This window comes from Podarcis cretensis (assembly GCF_951804945.1).
Source record: "Podarcis cretensis genome assembly, chromosome: 9".
Taxonomy (NCBI): Eukaryota; Metazoa; Chordata; class Lepidosauria; order Squamata; family Lacertidae; genus Podarcis; species Podarcis cretensis.
Genome location: NC_137178.1, coordinates 13,354,553 through 13,374,697, shown reverse-complemented (window position 1 = coordinate 13,374,697; position 20,145 = coordinate 13,354,553). Strand labels below are relative to the sequence as shown.

Below are 20,145 nucleotides of genomic sequence, written 5' to 3'. Positions count from 1 at the left end.
GCCAGCGATAGTTAGTAAGGTGTGAGTGATATTACGCTCCTGAGCTGGCCAGCTGCATTCTTCCTGTCAAAATGGCTTAACATTTGCATGGAGAAAATATGGGGGTTGGCCAAGAGACAGCATGCTTGTTCAGACGACAAGGTGCAGCAGACCTCTTGCTCTGTTCATTGGCTTGCAGACTCACCAGTGTTGAGCTGGAGACTATTTTTAAAAAGAAGCCAGAATGTCAAGCTTGCCAGACTAGTCATTAGAGCCAACAGTAATCTGGTCCATCACTTGGTGTTTTGCTCTGTAGATGCCAATAAAAGGTCATTCTGTCCCATCATCTCTAAGGGACATGGCTTATAGTGACAGAAGTGCCAATAAATTCATGTGGTTAATAAATTTAACAGTTTAATGCTGGAAGGGCCATTGCATGCAGATAGGCACAAGTTCAATTCCGTGTTGGCTGAAAATACCCCCAGCCTGAAACTCTGGAGAGCTGTTGCCAACCAGTGTAGAAAACACTGGGTTCGAAGGACCGATATCCTCAATTTGTATAAGGCAGCTTCCTATGTACCCCGTGTTTCAAAGTGGCATGTCCATTTCATTCCTTGTAAATACGAAGGGTGAATGTATAGGCATGCAGAGAACCTTGCAATCTAGTCAGATGATCTTTCGGCTATTGCTACAAGCCTGCAAAATTCCCCAGGCAATTCCGACTTTTTCCACTCGCTTTGGTATTGATTGACCTGAAAGCACAGCAAGCTGCGACCTCTCCGAGATGCTCACTCGCATCCTCCTCCTCCACACAGTCCAGTCTAGTCTTGCATAATAAGCTCTCTCCACCATTCACTCTTGTGAAAAGTGAATGATTGCAGTCATTGGATTTTTGCCTATCACATGATGGTGTATGTTTTGATTCCACAAAGTGGGAGGTGACAGAGACAGGATGTTTGTGTTACTGTGTTCCATGGACTATTGTCCTTTGTTCTTTCTCTTTGCTGTCTGATGCTAGAGAGAGAGGGAGCCATGTTGCAGTGCTCCGTGTGTGTTTATATGTAAATAAAGTAGATTAGCCAAAATGCTGAGTTGCTGAGGTCTGTTATGCAAGCTGCAAAGACTCTGAGGATCCCTAAGTGTGCTGATGTCTGTTGGTATCGGTTGCTGTGATGTTCGGGCTGAAGAAAGCTTTTGAAGCTCCCAAACGATCGACCAGAAGGGAGAGAACATGCTAGTCTGGCATGTGTCTCTATCAGGGTCTTGCTCGAGTAGGTCCATGATTCCATCCTCAAAGAGCTACAAAGGGATCTGTTTCCCTTGTCAAGGGAAGCTGTTGTCATTGAATGTTTGCTAAGCCCGTCTTTCAAATGTAGTTATTACAGGCATTTTTTAAAAAATATTGTCCTTCATGCAGAAGACCCCAGGCAATCCCTGTCATCTCCAGTCATAAACGAACTTGGATATTAGCACTAGGAAATCCCATAAACCTTGGGGCACCCCTGCGGGTCAGAGCAGATGATATTAAACTAGGTAGCGCAATGGCCCAACAGCCCCATTTTTTTCCGCATCTTCCTCCCCCTGGAAAAAAGCAGTGCAGTGTAGTGCAGTCTACACAATCGAACAGCAAAGCACAAAATGCAACCAGCAGGTTGTCTACTGCCAGGGCAGGTGCCAAATTCTGATTTTCTTACTTGTGGGGAAGGGCGAGTAAGAAATCTAAATGATACGAATATATTTTGGAGCCCAAGGAAGAGTGCCTGTAGGACATCAAGGGAAAAACCAAGATATGTTATGAAAAAAATGAAGTTGGTTTTTATCTCAAGTTACAGTTATTAGGTTGGATTTAGCAGCTTCCCTTCCGCCCCAACTCCCCAAGCAACAGCGACTGAGCTCGAAATGTCTTCCAAACAACAGATCCCCTTCCAAAACATGTCATTATCACTGAGATGAGTGCCAGAGCGACCCAGCCCGTCGTAAAACAGATCTGGCTTTTGAAGCACATTCCTGGTGTGTTTGAAAACATAGCCTATGAAATAGAAGTACAGTGGTACCTCGGGTTAAGTACTTAATTCGTTCCAGAGGTCTGTTCTTAACCTGAAACTGTTCTTAACCTGAAGCACCACTTTAGCTAATGGGGCCTCCTGCTGCTGCTGCGCCGCCGGAGCACAATTTCTGTTCTCATCCTGAAGCAAAGTTTTTAACCCGAGGTACTAATTCTGAGTTAGCGGAGTCTGTAACCTAAAGCGTATGTAACCTGAAGTGTATGTAACCCGAGGTACCACTGTACTAATAAATGAAATGTACAATTTGCAGCAGCCCTGTTTGAACCTCAAACTATACATAGCTGTCACGAATGGTATGGCCTCATCCAGTGTATGAATGGGGATATTTCTCCACTCGTAGATTGCTGAAGAAGGATAGCAAAAGTGTTAGAGAACATGATAATAATTACAATAACGATCAGGAAGGGAATAAATAAAGGAAGGGTTGCTCTATTCTCACCCCACATTTTCTCACCCCTGGTCCTGCTAGCTAGGGATCTTGGGAGTTGTAGGCCAAAAACATCTGGAGGGCCAAGGTTGTAGCCCAGAACATCTGGAGGACACCAGGTTGGGGAAGCTGCCTTAGGAAGTGTGAGGTTAAATCAAATGGAAGCAGGTTGTCTCTTCTGCCACTCAACCAGGCAGAGGGCCTTCTCTGTAGTGGCACCCGGCCTGTGGAACGCCCTCAAAGAAATAAGCAACTATCTGACTTTTAGAAGACATCTGAAGGCAGCCCTGTTTAGGGAAGTTTTTAATGTTTGATGTTTTATTGTGTTTCCAATATTCTGTTGGGAGCCGCCCAGAGTGGCTGGGGAAACCCAGCCAGATGGGTGGGGTATAAATAAATTATTATTATTATTATTATTATTATTATTATTATTATTATTATCTCATCTGCTACGAGATTCTACATGCACCCCATTGAAGTGAATGGGAGTTGTATAAGAGCAGCATAATGCACAACTCAGCTTCCATTAATGTCCATGGGATTATGAAGGAGAGATTCCCAGTGGATTGTCCCTTTAATTCCTTTAGTTTTTGCCTTGGTTTCTCTTTATTCCTCATTGCAATTTTGTTTTCCATTTTTCCTTCCACTCTTGATGTTTGAACCTCGTAATTTGTGTTTTCCCCCCACTTCAATATCATATAATGCAGGTGATTGTCTACGATTATGCACCCACTAATTACTACCCTGAGAAAATTTAATGGCAAAGCAGGGCGAAGTTTGTAATTTTTGTTTCATCAATCAACGTTTATAGGGAGAAAGTCACTGCGCCAGACGGGCCTTTAATGGAGTTAATGTTTCTTTATGTTCCCAGCAATAAATAAGCACACCCGTGCAAATAAAAATTACAAATTGAATTGTTGGCAATGGGAGTAGAGAGTAAGTTGATAGGAAAGTAATAATTAGGAAAAGAATAGACTATACATTTGGTTCATTAGTGTATAGGCTGCATGTAACAGTGGGTTGGAACAAAGAGCAATTCTGTATAGATCCTTCAAGGCCCTTCTGCCATGTGAAAGCAGCTGCAGTGTGGCCCCCACTAGTGCAGGCATGGCCAAACTTGGGCTTCCAGCTGTTTTGGGACTACAACTCCCATCATCCCTAGCTAACAGGACCAGTCATCAGGGATGATGGGCATTGTAGTCCCAAAACAGCTGGAGGGCCAAGTTTGGCCATGTCTGCCCTAGTGGTAACATCAGACGGCCAGGACCAGATGGGAGGTGGCCAAGTATTGACAAGTATTGGCAGCAGCATCCCTCATAGAAACTGGGCCAATGCTGGTTTGGCACTCCAGCTATTACCTTTGGTGCCTAGGGAGGAGACACATTGCAGCACATCACAATTACATGTGAGGAGGCTATTTCCTGAAGCTAGCCATGCAACCATCATTGAGAACTCAGTATACTGTTCAGAAACTAGTCTCTCTCTCTCTCTCTCTCTCTCGTATTTTGATTTTTTCCTATAGTGCTTTTAAGATATAACAGGATCAGATGGGGTGGGGGAAGTAAAGATGGAAAACCAAGACAATTAAGCCGTAGAAACCCCATAAATGGGGAAAACCAAAATTCAGCTTGCATGAGGGACCATTGTCACGAGAGTGAAATGTTAAGGTAGCCTGAATTGGTCCCTTAGAGACCATATCTAATGCATTGGCCAGCTCTGTGGAAATGTTTAATATTTGGGTCTAATTAGGAATTCCTGATGTAAAGAAGAAAAAAACCCACTTATGCAAGATGGCAGTGGGGGTTAGCCTATACTTAGAAAATTTGTTTTCAGCTGAACATTGTGACCTATATACAATGTGATTTGCTAGGCCTAAAGTTTCCTAAATGCCCAAAGTTTCTATTTCGGCCAGGAAACACGACGACTTCTGTGCTTCTGATTTTATTTTTCTAGGCTTTTATCATTGCCGTTCTTCGTTTTCAAGCTTGCTGCACAGGTAATAAAGGAAATGAATCAAGCTGCAAAACGGGAAGTGATCATTCACTCTTAAGGTGCCCTCTGGAGATTTTGCAGCAAAGCCTCGTTCTCTGGGACAGTTTTACTTTGTTTTATGAATCCAAGTCGGAAGAGACCCTGGAGGGTTTCCAAAGTGCTGTGTTGAGATTCGCTTCATTAGATGGATGAGCCTCACACAGGCAATAACGAAAGCACAGCATTCCAGGGCAAAGGTTGCCCTTCAAGTTAGCTAGATGTGGATTCAGATCCCTTCATTTGCAAATGAATAAATATATTTCAGTTTCTCAGTTTCATGGGCTCAGACAGTGTGTGTTTCATGCAGTGTTGATATGAAGAACCTGTGACCCTTTCGATGTTGTTGTTTCAATAACATCTGGAGAGCTGAAGGTTCCCCCTCTTCACCCTAAAGAGTGTTTCACACAGTTACTGTAAGGTAGCCATTGGGTCTCAAACCCTCCGTGAGTTAGGGACTTCCCCTTTGTGCAAAGACAGGCTCTGGCAGATATTGTGGACAAGACCAATGGTGGGTCCAACGGTCAAGAAGGCAGTTTCTGCATGTGCTGTGGAGCAGTGTTCCCCAACCTTGGGCCTCCAGCTGTTTTTGGACTACAATTCCCATCATCCCTCGCTAGCAAGACTAGTGGTCAAGGATGATGGGAATTGTAGTCCAAAAACAGCTGGAGGCCCAAGGTTGGGGAACACTGCTGTAGAGGGAAGCGAGGGGCAGGTGGAGTTCATCAACCTCTGAAGGTAGCCCATGTAGGAGAAGGAAAACTCTGATAGTCATAGAATCATAGAACTGGAAGGGACCCTGAGGATCATCTAGTCCAACCCCCTGCAAGGCAGGAATACACAGATGTCCCATACAGGGATCGAACCTGCAACCTTGGCATTATCAGCACCACACTCTAACCAACTGAGCCATCCTGTCCTAAGCTTCATCTGCCTTGTGGGACATCTTTGGTAGAAGAAATGCTAAAGAGCAAACCCTACATAAATCCAGAGTGGAGTCCCTAAGATGGTTGGTTGGCATCTTGTACCCCTCCTTCCAGCAACTCCTGCAGCCAAGCTGGTGCCAAACGTATTGCTCTGCTTTCCTTTGGACCACATCAGGAAGGCCATGCCTTCTTGTCGTTGTTAGGATATTGATGTTCCGTTCTGCCTTAAGAGGAGCAGATATGTGGAGTTGTTGTATGTCGCAAGTCTGTTTACTTCCAGCACAGTCTGCTGGGAACTTCCGTTGTATATTGCTTTTGCTATGCCGCTGTTGTGCTTGAACACGAAGGGAAGCAGACATGTTTTTCCTTTGTCCTGCTGTTGAATAAATGCTGTAAATATGCTTACACATGTCTCTGTCTGCCACTTCCGTTGCAAAGAATTCTAATATCTGTTGGCTTGCGTGCTTAAGCTTCTGAGGCCTTCTGAGGGTTGAGTTGCAGTTTTTGATGCTGTTCCAAGAATGGGAGTTTCGCCCGGCTGCCAGCTGATGGCTGGAGCCAGCTGGAGGCCCGCCAGTTGCCCCCATCTCCCGGCAGCATACCAACAGTCGTCTGGGCAGTCCAGGACCTCCACACACAGGCTTGCACCCCGAGGACGGTACTTGGGTGCTGCTAATGCTGTGGTTTGACACCCATTGTCTCTCGAGACAGATGGATGCCAACAACGCGGTAAGGTGGAGTGACTAACCTTCGGCTCTCTAGGTTTCGTTGGACTCCAGCTCTCCACATCCCTTACAAACAAGTGGTATATAAATTTTATGAAAAAATAACTCTATAAAATTGACCATGTTGGCTGGGGCTGATGGGATTTCAAGTCTGCAACATCTGGAGGGTCACAGCTTCCCCCCTCCTGGCTTTTGCAAGAAGTCTACATAGCTTGAGTCATCTTAGTTTGGGCGGGGGGGGGGATAGGACTAAAGAGGGATGTGGTAAAGGTAAATTAAATGGTGTGTGGTATGGAAAAAAAACAGAGTTTTTCTACCTTTTTCATAATACCAGAATATTCAGCCATTATTTCTGACTGGAGATTCAGTACAGGCTAGAAGAAATGCTTATTCACATAGCTATGGGTGTGATAGAACTTGCTGACCCAGGATTTAGTGATGACCACCAGTTTTGATTGCAGTGGGTACCTTGGTTTAAGAACAGCCCTGTTTATGAACGATTCAGTTTACGAACTCCGCAAAACCAGAAGCAGTGTCCCCGTTTGCGAACTTTACCTCAGTCTAAGAATAGAATCCAAACAGTGGAAGGGCACTGGCGGCGGGAGGCCTTGTTAGGGAAAGCGTGTCTCGGTTTAAGAATGGTTTTGGTTTAAGAACGGACTTCTGGAACGGATTAAGTTCGTAAACCGAGGTACCACTGTACTTGAAAAAGGCACTAGGGTTACTTCCAGTCAGCCTGATTATTGACCGTTTATCCTGACTAGTTAGCAGAAGGTTGTGGTGAGACTTGACATTGCCTTTATATTTTTCATTATTCATTCTGGTTTGCTTTCACGGGGGGTTGTTAACGTTGCGTCAAGGAAGCCCTACACTTCCCAGTGCATTTTCCTATCCCCTTGTCCCTTTCAAAAAAGGGGGAGCAGTGAAATGCATTTTCTCCAAAAATGCTCCAAATCAGTTGGCACAACCCGAATTTCCCAGCATGTGTTTGAATTCCACCCCTAAATAGCAACAGCCTTGAAGCCCCCATAGAGACAAATGGAGGATAGATACATCAATGGCAGCTTGTCATATTATGACTGTGTGCAAGCTCTATGTTCAAAGGTCAGGGAGCACCGGCTGCTGGAGAAAACAACAAGAGAGGGTTGTTGCCTTCATGAGTTGCTTTCAAGTTTCTCAGAGGCAAAACAGGATGCTGAAGATGGATTTTTGGTCTGCCACAACAGGGCTTCTTCTTAGGAGAGCACAGGAAAGTGTCTGCTGTAAGGTGGAAAGATTGCAAAAATGCAGAATCCACATTGCTTCGGCATTGCAAATTCTAAAAATTGCCAAAAGCAATGCGCAGGTAATTTGATGAAAGCATTGCCTAATATCTGTAAGTCAGTCTGCCGTTTCAGAGCAGTGTACTATTCTGATGAAACCATGGGCTGGATTCAATTCCACAAGTCCTGCTAGCACAATGGGACTTCCCCATCTTCTCCTCTTCCCACACCCTTCCCAAATCTGTTGGGAGGTTCAGGAGAACTCCCAGAGCATTGAATAGGGCAGGGATGTCCAACAGGTCGATCGCGATCTACTGGTCAATCCCTGCAAGGTTTTGGTCAATCGCTGGCCCCCTTCTGGCCCCGCCCCCTGGCCCCGCCCCACCCTCCATTGTTGGAGAACAGAAGACGGAGTTTACAAACCAAGGCTGTTTTTCCACCAGCAATCATTCGGTGATGAAAACTCATTTGGTGAGTTGCTATCTTTGACCCCAAAATAATGTAAAAACGTTACGCCCCACCTCCCAAAGTTAAGCAACTTATGCCTCCCGAACCCTCAATAAAACAGAGCCTTTCTCCTCCCTAGAAAAGCTCAACAACTTTTACCTGAACCCCCCCAAAGCAGAGGTAGATCGCTGCCAGTTTTTAACTCTGTGAGTAGACTGCAGTCTCTTGGAAGTTGGCCACCCCTGGCATAGGGCACTGAGAGCAAAGATCATTCCATCTTGCAGGCGGAAATGATTGCACTTGCTGGAGATTTGTAAAAGTCACTTCACCATACCTCAACCTGTGGGATGTATCAGCAGAGGATTCAGAGCCCCAGCAGCAGGGGTGCACCGAGGGGGGTGGGGGTGGTTCACCCCGGGTGCCACCTGGGGGTTTGTTGGCAAGATGGTACACTGCCTCCCCCCAGCTGTAGAGCGGCTGAGGGTGCGCATGCTTTCAGTATGGGCACCGCTCAAGCACCGTCTGTATGGGCTGCCGCTCGAGCTCCTTCCATACGGGCACCGCGCATGCGCAGTCTGTACAGGCTGCCACGCATGTGTCCATATAGGCACCACACATGTGCCACCAGGCAGTTTACCTGCCCTTCGGTGCCCTGCACCGGGTGCCGAAGAGGTTTCCTTCTCCACTGCCCAGCAGAGTCTTCAGAGGTTTCTAGCTCCCAGCAGAATAACTTCTTCCAAAGTCCCCCCGTTAAGGGGAAAACTCCTTTCCCACAAAGTGCTTATTGTCTCCAAGTGCAAGACAAAGCTAAACACTACTGTCTACTGTATGCAGTTCTTCTGGTCTTTGAAGGAAAAATACACATGTACAGAGAGATTCACTAACACAGTCACCATGCTAGCTTACGTTGCTGAGTAAAACTCACAGACTCTTCCCCTAACTCTCACAGACTCAGAGTCAGATGTCGACAGCGAACAGGACAGGGCATGGACAAGACATGCACTAGGACATAATGAAAACAGTGCCCTAGAGACTATTATAAAAAGGTAAAGGTACCCCTGACCGTTAGGTCCAGTCGCGGACGACTCTGGGGTTGTGCGCTCATATTGCTCTATAGGCCGAGGGAGCCGGCGTTTGTCCACAGACAGCTTCCGGGTCATGTGGCCAGCATGACTAAGCCGCTTCTGGAGAACCAGAGCAGCGCATCGAAACACCGTTTACCTTCCCGCTGGAGCGGTACCTATTTATCTACTTGCACTTGATGTGCTTTCGAACTGCTAGGTTGGCAGGAGCTGGGACCGAAAAAGGGGAGCTCACCCCGTCGCAGGGATTCAAACTGCCGACCTTCTGATCGGCAAGCCCTAGGCTCTGTGGTTTAACCCACAGTGCCACCTGCGTCCCTAGAGACTGTTATACCTATTTCTAATTGTAGGCATATTTCCTGAACCAATGGAAGAACTCAGCATGTCATACGCTTGACCTCGCTGGTGTTGCTATGGTAACCCAGTGCACCTGGCACCCTTATGGCAGAACATCCAAGCATGGGGGGATGTGCTCCTAAAGACATGAGACCAAGCACTGTGTACATCAACCCATTGTTCACATTACACCAACAGCACTGATGGAACAATCTTCTTAGCGCTACATTGAGTTCCATTGCATGCAACTTCAGCCAGATTTCACATTTGATAAATTACAAATAAACAGTCCTGTTCTTACTTCTTAATCATTTGGTTCAATCTTCTGAATCTCATCATGGAGCCAACAAAAATGTAATCTCTCCCTCTCTGTGTGTGTGTGTGTGTGTATGCTTCCATGCTGTAAGTATTTTTGGGAAAGGATTTGGTTGCAACAAATGGCACAACAAATTTTCCAGCCCACATTGCCGAGCTGAGTCCCTGGCATACCCTGTTTGAAGGACCAGGCAGCAAGTGATGTGACAGGCTTCAGCCTGAGACCTTAGAGATCTGCTGCCAATCGAGATGCAGGGCAGGGGGGACAAAATTCAATTCAGGTCGCATTTAAACCAGAAGGTATCAGAGCTGCACTTCCTGAAACAGCATGAGAACCAAAACATAGCCATCCTCCAAAACTCACACTTTTCCAAATGCTGTGATGAAGTTCTCCAACCGATCAGTGTTAGAGGAATGTGTGTATCAAAATGCACATGTTTGTGAAACGACAAACAAAAAATGCATTGTATTAGGAGAAGCTGCTTGCAAAAAAAACATGCACGCTAGTCAAAACTGTGTGCAGAATAGTGTTTAGCAAGAGAAAATTGCACTGAAATACTGAAGAATATTCCTGAGGATTTAAAAACAACAACAGCACTCTGCAAATTGTTGCAAAAATGTGGAGGACTGAATTTAAAATGGGGAAATTGAGAAACATAAGAGAATCGAAATCTACAGATCCTCCCATCCCTAGCTCAGGCAGTGCTGGGCTAGATGGACAAATGCTTAAAGCAACAACTTCCTATGTGCTGAATGTTTTAGGTTGCAGAGAAAAAATGTAAACTACTTTCATAGTCACTGGACTGTGAATACCATGATGGGGGGAATAAGTTGTGCATAATGTAATCCATTTATATGCTGCAAATGAACGTGACTTTTGACTTTCTTTCTTTCTTTCTTTCTTTCTTTCTTTCTTTCTTTCTTTCTTTCTCTCTCTCCTCTCCTCTCTCTGGTTTACTGAATATAAGTGAGAAAAAGCTCATCACAGATGCCCTGAGTAGAAACCAATTTCTGAAGAGGCTGGACCCACAGCAGATCAGAGATATGGTGGAATGTATGTATGGAAGAACATACCAGCAAGGGAGCTACATAATCAAACAAGGAGAGCCTGGCAACCATATATTTGTACTGGCAGGTTAGTAAACCACATTAAGTTGTACATTTAAATGGCTAGCACTGGGAATTTTGCTGCTTAGACCTGGAATGAACTTACCATGCTGCAATTCTAGCCCCGCTTACCTGGGAGTGAGTTCTGTTGAATTAAGGAGGACTTGCTTCTGAGTAGATATGGTTAAACTCTTAATCTCAGGGTTGTGGGTCCAAGCCCCATGCGGGGCAGAAGATTCCTGCATTTCAGGGGTTGGACTAGATGATCCTTGTGGCCCCCTCCAATTCTACAATTCTGAATTTTATTATTACGGTCACAGACCAGTTCCAGCTCACTTACAATATCATAAAACACAAGAGGAATACATTGAGTCGCAATTGGGTATTACAGAGACAATTCAGATATAGCGGCAGTTTAAAATATATATTAAATCTTGATCACTAAAATATAACCTAAAATTGTCATTTAAAACCTTAATCATTTTGGTAGTACAGCTTGTTCCCTAGGTTTTTTTGGCAGTCGCACAGAATTTGGCCACCCTTAGTGTGATCTTTTGAATTATGGTGCTGAAGGAGACTCTTGAGAGTCCCATGGACTGCAAGAAGATGAAACGTATCCATCCTTAAGGAAGTCAGGCCTGAGTGCTCACTGGAAGGACAGATCGTGAAGCTGAGGCTCCAATACTTTGGCCACCTCATGAGTAGAGAAGACTCCCTGGAAAAGACCCTGATGTTGGGAAAGATGGAGGGCACAAGGAGAAGGGGACGACAGAGGACGAGATGGTTGGACAGTGTTCTCGAAGCTACAAACATGAGTCTGACCAAACTGCGGGAGGCAGTGGAAGACAGGAGTGCCTGGCGTGGTCTGGTCCATGGGGTCACGAAGAGTCGGACACGACTAAATGACTAAACAACAAGCGTGATCTCTAGATCCTTGTCCTCTACCAGGAGTTTTAGACATTGAAATTCGGACCCGTTTGGAGATTTTTGAATAACAGGAGTGATAAATACCGAGCGTATATCCCCATAGAAACAGCAGCGTAACAAGACATGAGAGACAGTTTCTACCTCCATCAAGCCGCAGGAGTAGACTCAGTCCACGTATGGTTTACCCTCGAATCTGCCCTGCAATAAGGCAGCACGTTGAATCTAGCGAGGGTAAATGACCGTCTGTATTTGGGTATTTGTAATTTTGACAAATAATTTTCTGGGGTAAACCCTCTCCCATTATCTTTTATTGCTGGGTGTTTATTTATCTTGCATTACTCTACAATTCTATGATTCTAAGATGGCAGCCTAGATGGAATATAGGGCTTCCAACATCCATCTCCTTGATAGTTTACAACAGGGCAATCCTTTTGTCCATGCAAACTGCACACTGTGTCTGAACCCAGAAGTCCCATTAGCTACTGTGGCCAGCGATGTTTCTAGGCACATCAACTATTATTTATGGCCGCAAGAGGAGCAATGCGATGCTTGTAATAATGTGTGTTGTGCTTTAAGTGCCTTCCCACCTCATCCATCCATCACAGCAGCCCTAAGAGATGAGTCATTATTATTATCTGTTTATAAATGGCCAGCTGGATATCCCACCTTTCCCCATCCCAGAAATGCTCACAAGAATTATGAATACAGCTTTCCCTTTTTATTTCTCCCACTACCCGACCGCTAAATCCATCTAGCCTTTTCCACGAGCTGCTTGCCGCCCCTTTGTCTCGTCGTCTGGTTTGGCCACTCTTTGCAAGGCTACACCGGATACTCTGACCTTGCTAATGTTGAGGGTTCCAATGCCTCAAGCAGCCAAAATATTACAGTGGTACCTTGGGTTACATACGCTTCAGGTTACAGATGCTTCAGGTTAGAGACTCCGCTAATCCAGAAATAGTACCTTGGGTTAAGAACCTTGCTTCAGGATGAGAACAGAAATCGTGCTCCAGCAGCACGGCACCAGCAGGAGGCCCCATTAGCTAAAGTGGTGCTTCAGGTTAAGAACAGTTTCAGGTTAAGAATGGGCCTCCAGAGTGAATTAAGTCCTTAACCTGGGGTACCACTGTATGCCCCATTGAATTCAGCGGCACTTACTTCTGAGAAGGCATAGCTCAGATTTTCCCAACACCCCGATTCATTGTTGTGCTCATAGCCTGCTTGTGAGCCATTCTGAGTGCCTCCCAACTGATGATGATGATTATTATTATTATATTATTATTATTATTATTATTATTAATAATAATAATAATAAAGCAATAAAACCTCAAACATTAAAAAGTTCCCTAAACAGGGCTGCCTTCAGATGTCTTCTAAAAGTCAGATAGTTGTTTATTTCCTTGACCTCTGATGGGAGAGCGTTCCACAGGGCAGGCGCCACTACCGAGAAGGCCCTCTGCCTGGTTCCCTGTAACTTGGCTTCTCGCAGTGAGGGAACCGCCAGAAGGCCCTCGGAGCTGGACATCAGTGTCTAGGCTGAATGATAGGGGTGGAGATGCTCCTTCAGGTATACTGAGCTGAGGCCGTTTAGGGCTTTAAAGTTCAGCAACAACACTTTGAATTGTGCTCGGAAACATACTGGGAGTCAATGACCGGTGTTATGTGGTCTCGGCGGCCACTCCCAGTCATCAGTCTAGCTGCCGCATTCTGGATTAGTTGTAGTTTTCGGGTCATCTTCAAAGGTAGCCCCACGTAGAGTTCATTGCGGTACTCCAAGCGGGAGATAACCAGAGCATGCACCACTCTGTCATTGGGACATATCAAGGCTAATCCTGCAGGGCTCCTCTTTTTACAATATGGGAACTAAGCTGCACTGCAAGGCAAATGTCTGGGGTGAGACTGTGGGGCAGATTCAGCTCCTTCACCCCTGTACCCCACTTTGACATTTACAATGAGGCAGGCAGGCACACTTTGCCAAGATGTGTGCTTAAATAAACATGGTTGCTGCCGTCACATTTTGTTTGACCTTTGGTGCAATTAACACTGCCATAGTTCTAGCTGAGTCGATAGCTGAATCGAGTTACTCCTAATTAAACCAGCGAAATCAATACTAGGGAGGAAATAGCTCCCCTGAACATGGCGTTAAGAGCAAAGCTGTCCTTTCGTCCTAAAAAAAGTTCGCCTCTAATTTCCACTGGCTCTTCCAATATTAGAACCATTGTTTAATGTTTAGCAAAATAGCTATTTTGTGGACAGTGTGCTTGTGATATATTCGACTTTTTAGCCTCGAGGGAAACAATTGCAGCAAAGAAACACACAGACATGTTCAGAGATCACCTGCTCATGAAATCTTGCCGTTAGCTGAAACGAGGAATAAAGTTTTGGATGCAGAGGTGGTAAAATATTGTTAACTCTAATAAAATCCATTTTTCAACGAATATATAAAAAAAAGGTGTAAAAGAAATTGCCCGGAGCAGAATCTTCATGGAGAGGTTGTAATTTATCTTGCCGTATATATTGAAAACTGGGCGTAGAGCTCATCTAAGGGTTTTAAGCTTTGGACTTTAAAATCTGTTGAGATTTATTCTAAGTTCCCAGTTCTAAACTGCTAGGGATAGTTCACACTAACACTGAAGTACTAGCTAAGATATTAGATTACCTGGCTGTCTGTTTTTTTTTGGGGGGGGGGGTTAAGTTTTATATAAAAGTGATTGTAGGAACCTGCCTCGTAGCTAGTCAGCAAAATTGCACACCATTTTTGATTCTGTCTTTTTCTCCCCGCAGAAGGCAGGTTGGAAGTCTTTCAGCAAAACAAACTTCTCTCTTCGATTCCTGTGTGGACAGCGTTTGGGGAGCTGGCCATTTTGTACAACTGCACAAGGACGGCCTCGGTGAAAGGTATGTGCACTTAATCCCTCGAAATTTTGCAAAAGCAGAAAAGCAACCCTCTCCAGGCTGCTCTTTCCTGATAGAAGAGATTGTGGTGATGATGAGACAAACAGAGAAGAGCCGTACAGTGGCCATGTGGGGATCTTGTGAGACAAAACCTGCAGCTTTGGGTTTGATGCTGCACAGCAAGGATGAGGAGCCAGATGTTGTTGAACTCTCATCAGCACCAGTGAGCATGACCAATAGTCAGCTAGCTGTCGTCCAACAACAGCTGAAGGACCCCAGCTTCCCCATCCCTGCTGTAGAGATTCTGAAGCACACCATCTGGTCGTCTCTAGCTATGGCTGCAAGGCCTTGGGCAGCTGAGGTTGGTGGAACAAGCAGTTGTGAGGGGATTTAGCAAATGGAATTCCAAAACTGGAGCAGCAGTTTGTGAGTGAAAGGGCAAAACAAGGTAGATCAGGGCTAGAGATGGGCAAATCTGTCAGTTTCAGTTTCTCAGTTTTTCAGCCCTCCACATTTCCACCTCAGTTTGCAAATTTATTTATTTTCTTTTTAAAAAGTCCCCCTGAAAATTCATCAGCATTCTAGTGCAAATTTCTCCCAGCGTACCTCTTTTTTGATGCAGTTTTGTCTAATATGCAAATTTGTGCAAAGCGTATTTTCTCTAATAAATATTAGGGAATGTTAATATTTTCTCTAATATAATGCACGTTTGCATGTCATTTTCAGTAATATATGCATTTATATGCAATTAACATATGCATTTTAGTATGCATTATATGACTGGAGAACCGCTCTGCAAAATTCAGAGGAGTGCAAATTTTGAAAGCCGGCTGCGTTTCAGTTCGCGCATTGTTTTGGGAAGTGTGATTTAGGTGGGTTCACCTTAAAAGGACGCAGGTGGCGCTGTGGGTTAAACCACAGAGCCAAGGACTTGCTGATCAGAAGGTCGGTGGTTCGAATCCCCACGACGGGGTGAGCTCCCGTTGCTCGGTCCCTGCTCCTGCCAACCTAGCAGTTTGAAAGCACATCAAAGTGCAAGTAGATAAACAGGTACCACTCCGGTGGGAAGGTAAATGGCATTTCCGTGCGCTGCTCTGGTTCACCAGAAGCGGCTTAGTCATGCTGGCCACATGACCCAGAAGCTGTGCGCCGGCTCCCTCGGCCGATAAAGCGAGATGAGTGCCGCAACCCCAGAGTCGGTCACGACTGGACCTAATGGTCAGGGGTCCCTTTACCTTTACCTTTAAATGAGAATTGAATCAAACTGAATCAAATTTTGGCTCTGTCCCTAATCAGGGAAGGCAGACGGACAAATATATGTGTCAGGCAGGCAGAGGCTAATCTAATAGGTGTGGAAAAACATCCCAGTAGTTTCCCATGACATGTTCCCAAACAAGACCTGGGAATGTTACATACAGAGGGATCTGATTGATGCATCATTTTCACTCTTGGATATGTGAATTCCAATAAAGAGGTTCCTACTGTCTGCTCTGAAGTAGCAACAGTTCCCTTCTCTGGCCTGTTGGTCAATGCATTGGCCCAGAACTCCTAGCTCCAGAAGCCTAGTTAGATTCTTGAAGGGAAAAAGCAGGCCCTGAGGTTCTTTTTGCGTGTTGAGCAGACGGAATTCATATTCAGAAAAGCGGCACGGAACAATTTCTGCTAATCTCATACAAGAGGCAGCACCATGCAGATTAGTTTATCTGCCATGACCACTTTCTATTTTGATTCTCGTTTGTTTTTTACGAAGTGCTCCTGAGTTGTCAGCTCGTTACAGCCCCAGGTCAGGTTTTGAGCAGTTTTTAGTGCATGTTAATTAGGAGCCTTTGTCAACGTTTCTCCTTAGCATCCTAAGCACAACTCAGATGTTATTAACTTCTGGGAAGTATGAAGATTTTTTTTGGGGGGGGGTATTTGTATTTAGTAGCATGCATACATATTGCAGTGGGAATGAGAAGCCCTTTTGAGATTAGGGGGCAGCTTACCTTCTGGGCAATGTTCCAAGCGCCAAACTCCAATGGCGAGCAATGCCAGAGGCAAAAATGGGTTGAGCAATAGGTGTCAATTTTACTTTTGTACAATGGGCCACTTTCTACACACACCTCTCTATCCTTCATCCAGGCAAGCAGGAGTCATTATCATATAAGAAAGGAATATTCTCCACAGTATTAATAAGAAGGACTGTCAGTTTGTTTATATTTTATTCTTTCTCTGAAAAGCTCAGAGCAAAATACCAAGGGGCTATTTCATCCTTCCCCATGTAGGGGTGGACTGTGGTAATATACATAGCTGTCAACTTTTCCCTTTTCTTGTGAGGAATCCTATTCAAAATAAGGGAGTTTCCCTTTAAAAAAGGAAAACATTGACAGCTATGGTAATATACCACCCTGTGCATTTGACACCCTACCCCCAGCCCTTGTGGCACCAGCTTAAGCTGGGCTTTGGGAAGGAGGCATGAGGCTCTGGCAGGATCCTAGAGCCCTCCCAACCTCCTTCCTAAAGCTTGGTAAGAACTTGCCTGGCTTTGGGAAGGAGGAAGGAGGACTCTAGGACCCTGCCGGAGCCTTAATGCCTCCTTCCCGAAGCTGGGCAAGCTCTTACCCACTTACCAGGCTTTGAGAATGTGCCCATCTTGGCTGCACACCTGGTGTGGCTGCTGGGCTCATACTGCTCTAAATCCATCTCTGCCCCACAGCAACCCTATGTGACAACTTAGACTGGGGGTCAGGGAATGGACAAAGGCCACTGGGCATAGGAGGAATGGTGGAGACCACCTCCCCGGCCTGACCCTTCCAGAGAAGAAGAAGGCAGTTCTGAATTACAACAGGAGTTTGAGGGAGGTCACAGGTCAGAGGAAGATGAGGGGGAAAGTTGGGAAATAATGGCAGAGGCGGAGGGGCCAGAGCTGGAGCAGCTAACTGACATGTTATCATAAGAAAGCATTCCAGACCCACCATCTCCCAGAACCTGGTGAGCCTTAAAAGTAGGAGAGCAAAGGGCTTGGAGACAGATGGCCCTAAGCAGCAACCATAGAGGGGGTGGTGCTGTTGACGAATATAATGATAATTAATAATAATTTATTATTTATACCCCGCCCATCTGGCTGAGTTTCCCCGGCCACTCTGGGCGGCTCCCAATCGAGTGTTAAAAACAATACAGCATTAAATATTAAAAACTTCCCTAAAGAGGGCTGCCTTCAGATGTCTTTCAAAGATAGGATAGCTGCTTATTTCCTTCACATCTGAAGGGAGGGCATTCCACAGGGTGGGTGCCACTACCGAGAAGGCCCTCTGCCTGGTTCCCTGTAACCTCACTTCTTGCAATGAGGGAACTGCCAGAAGGCCCTCGGCACTGGATCTCAGTGTCCGGGCTGAACGATGGGGGTGGAGACGCTCCTTCAGGTATACTGGGCCGAGGCCGTTTAGGGCTTTAAAGGTCAGCACCAACACTTTGAATTGTGCTCGGAAATGTACTGGGAGAGAAAGGGGTTGGAGCTTTACTGGGAGCAATGCCATTATTCTAAGAGGCTGCATTTCTAAGCCTCTCTCTGTAAAATATTGAATAAAAAGCAGTTGGTAAGAACTTTCCTTGTCTTCCGTTCCTGGCAACCTGCTGTGGGGATTAGATCCTCTGACACCTGACACCCACGTGAACACTATTTTCCTTAGCCTGGCACTCTAACTCAGGGGTAGCTATTGTGGTGCCTCCCAGATTTTGTTGGAATCCAGTCCCCATAAACCTCACTCAGCACTCAAGGGTGATGGGACTAGTAGTCCCACAAAATCTGGGATGTATCACCTTGGAAGTTTTTAATTTGTGATATTTTACTGTATTTTTGGTTTCTATGGAAGCCGCCCAGAGTGGCTGGGGAAACCCAGCCAGATGGGTGGGGTACAAATAATAAATTATTATTATTATTATTATTATTATTATTATTATTATTATTGGATCTGTCCCCTTGGAAGACTCTGAGCTATTGTTAGTTCTTTACTATGAAATCCTGCTGAGAATGCCAATTATTCATTTGCAGCATTTATAAGCTGTCCTGGAATAGAAATCGTCCAGGGTAAAACATGAGCAGTTGCTGTGTAAAATCATATCATCACACCAGCGAGGTGTGAAGCTGCCAGTTGCAGCTTCCCTCACTGACAATTTCGGCTAAAAGAAAGTGATACAAAAATCCCACTGTGAGTGTGAATGCATTCTCAGTTTCACAAAGAACCTCAGTCAATATGCTCACTTTGGTGGATTTGCACTGGGTGTACCTGGGTGACTTTTTGTATGCTGTAGAATTGTTTAGCTTCTTAATTTTGCTTTTCTTGTTGTTCCTAAAGCTGTCACCAGCGTGAAAACATGGGCATTAGACAGAGAGGTTTTCCAGAATATAATGAGGAGGACAGCACAAGCAAGGCATGAGCAATACAAAAACTTCCTCAGAAGGTAAACAACGCATACACTTGTTTTCTCAGGATAGACAGATAATTATTGCTGCATTTAGTGGGGAGGGTCTGGTGCATTTAGATACATTGACTTCATTTAGGCATAACGCTACACTGTGGTTTAGCATTAGGAGAATCCCCCTAGCTTGACCTGAGCTTGCAGCCTTCCCATGGCTGCGAGGAGGAAGTCAGAAGCTACCAATTAACCACTGTTTAGCGTGTCATCTGAACCCTAAACTGTGGTTAAATTTAACTGTGGTCAATGAAAAAAATGCCAGCTTCCTAAACTAGTCAGATGATATGGCAAGCTATGGTTAATGAAAAACAGAAGTGATTGCTTCTGAATTCATCCCTGGGGCAATGGCAAAAAACGGTGGAACTCAGGGGGAAGATTATGCTCATAACATTAAACTAGCTCAGCAGCACTTCCAGATTGCTGCTGTTTTGGGGTAGGATTCAGACGCATAATGCACAATTACAGTTTATTGGGACGTCTTGCGCAAATATCCTTCCCCCCACAAATATTGGACTTTTTGTGAAAATGAAAGTGATGGGGAAATTTACTGGATAGTGCATCAATGCTTGCTTTGACACATTGTCTGCAAACAAATCAGAATGAATGCTCTGTAAATTAGGGTTGCCATGTGTCCTCTTTTTCCAGGACACATCCTCTTTTTCATGGGTATGTAAAATGAGAGTCGTCACAGCGATCCGTAGTTAAAAGTAGAAGTTGGCAAATCTGTCCTCTTTTTCGCTCTTCAAAATACAGCAACCCTACATTAAATAGTCAACATTGTCTCAACTCCCTGCAAACGAATCTGGATGAATGTTGAATAAACAGGTCATCTGGAAGAAGCCTAACTGTATATTATTGAAAATAAGCAGAGACCCAAGATTATCAGTCAGTCATTCAATCCTCTTGTTTTTAGATGGCAGAGCCTTGGGACAGATTGCCAAGTAAAACTTCTCTAGCAATTCAGATTTGAATGTTTTTATTTACTTCCTTACTGCAAGCTGCTTTGACATCAAGTACCCACTTAATGCCTCACTGATTGCGGGTGAAGTATCTGCAAGTCTGCCATGGACATTTACTGATTTCAATTACATCTATATTTAGTAAATAAGGTCAATGAGGCAGACACAGCAATGTCTTGAGAGCAGGCTTGCTGACTGAGAAAATTTTATTT

At 44.9% G+C, this 20,145-nt stretch overlaps 1 protein-coding gene and 2 long non-coding RNA genes across 3 annotated transcripts in view; 2 read left to right on the top strand and 1 right to left on the bottom strand.

Moving 5' to 3' along the window:
• Positions 1–20,145, bottom strand: part of LOC307224450 — a 122,962-nt gene that overhangs the window by 3,194 nt on the left and 99,623 nt on the right. The window lies entirely within an intron of this gene.
• The window catches only part of LOC307224481, a 149,140-nt gene that overhangs the window by 36,761 nt on the left and 92,234 nt on the right, over positions 1–20,145 (top strand). The window lies entirely within an intron of this gene.
• Positions 1–20,145, top strand: part of PRKG2 (protein kinase cGMP-dependent 2) — a 76,112-nt gene that overhangs the window by 11,456 nt on the left and 44,511 nt on the right. Inside the window, exons 3-5 of the mRNA XM_079990821.1 lie at positions 10,562–10,728; positions 14,409–14,522; positions 18,854–18,959. Coding sequence (XP_079846947.1) covers positions 10,562–10,728; positions 14,409–14,522; positions 18,854–18,959 — 387 coding nt within the window. The remainder of the gene's footprint in view (positions 1–10,561; positions 10,729–14,408; positions 14,523–18,853; positions 18,960–20,145) is intronic.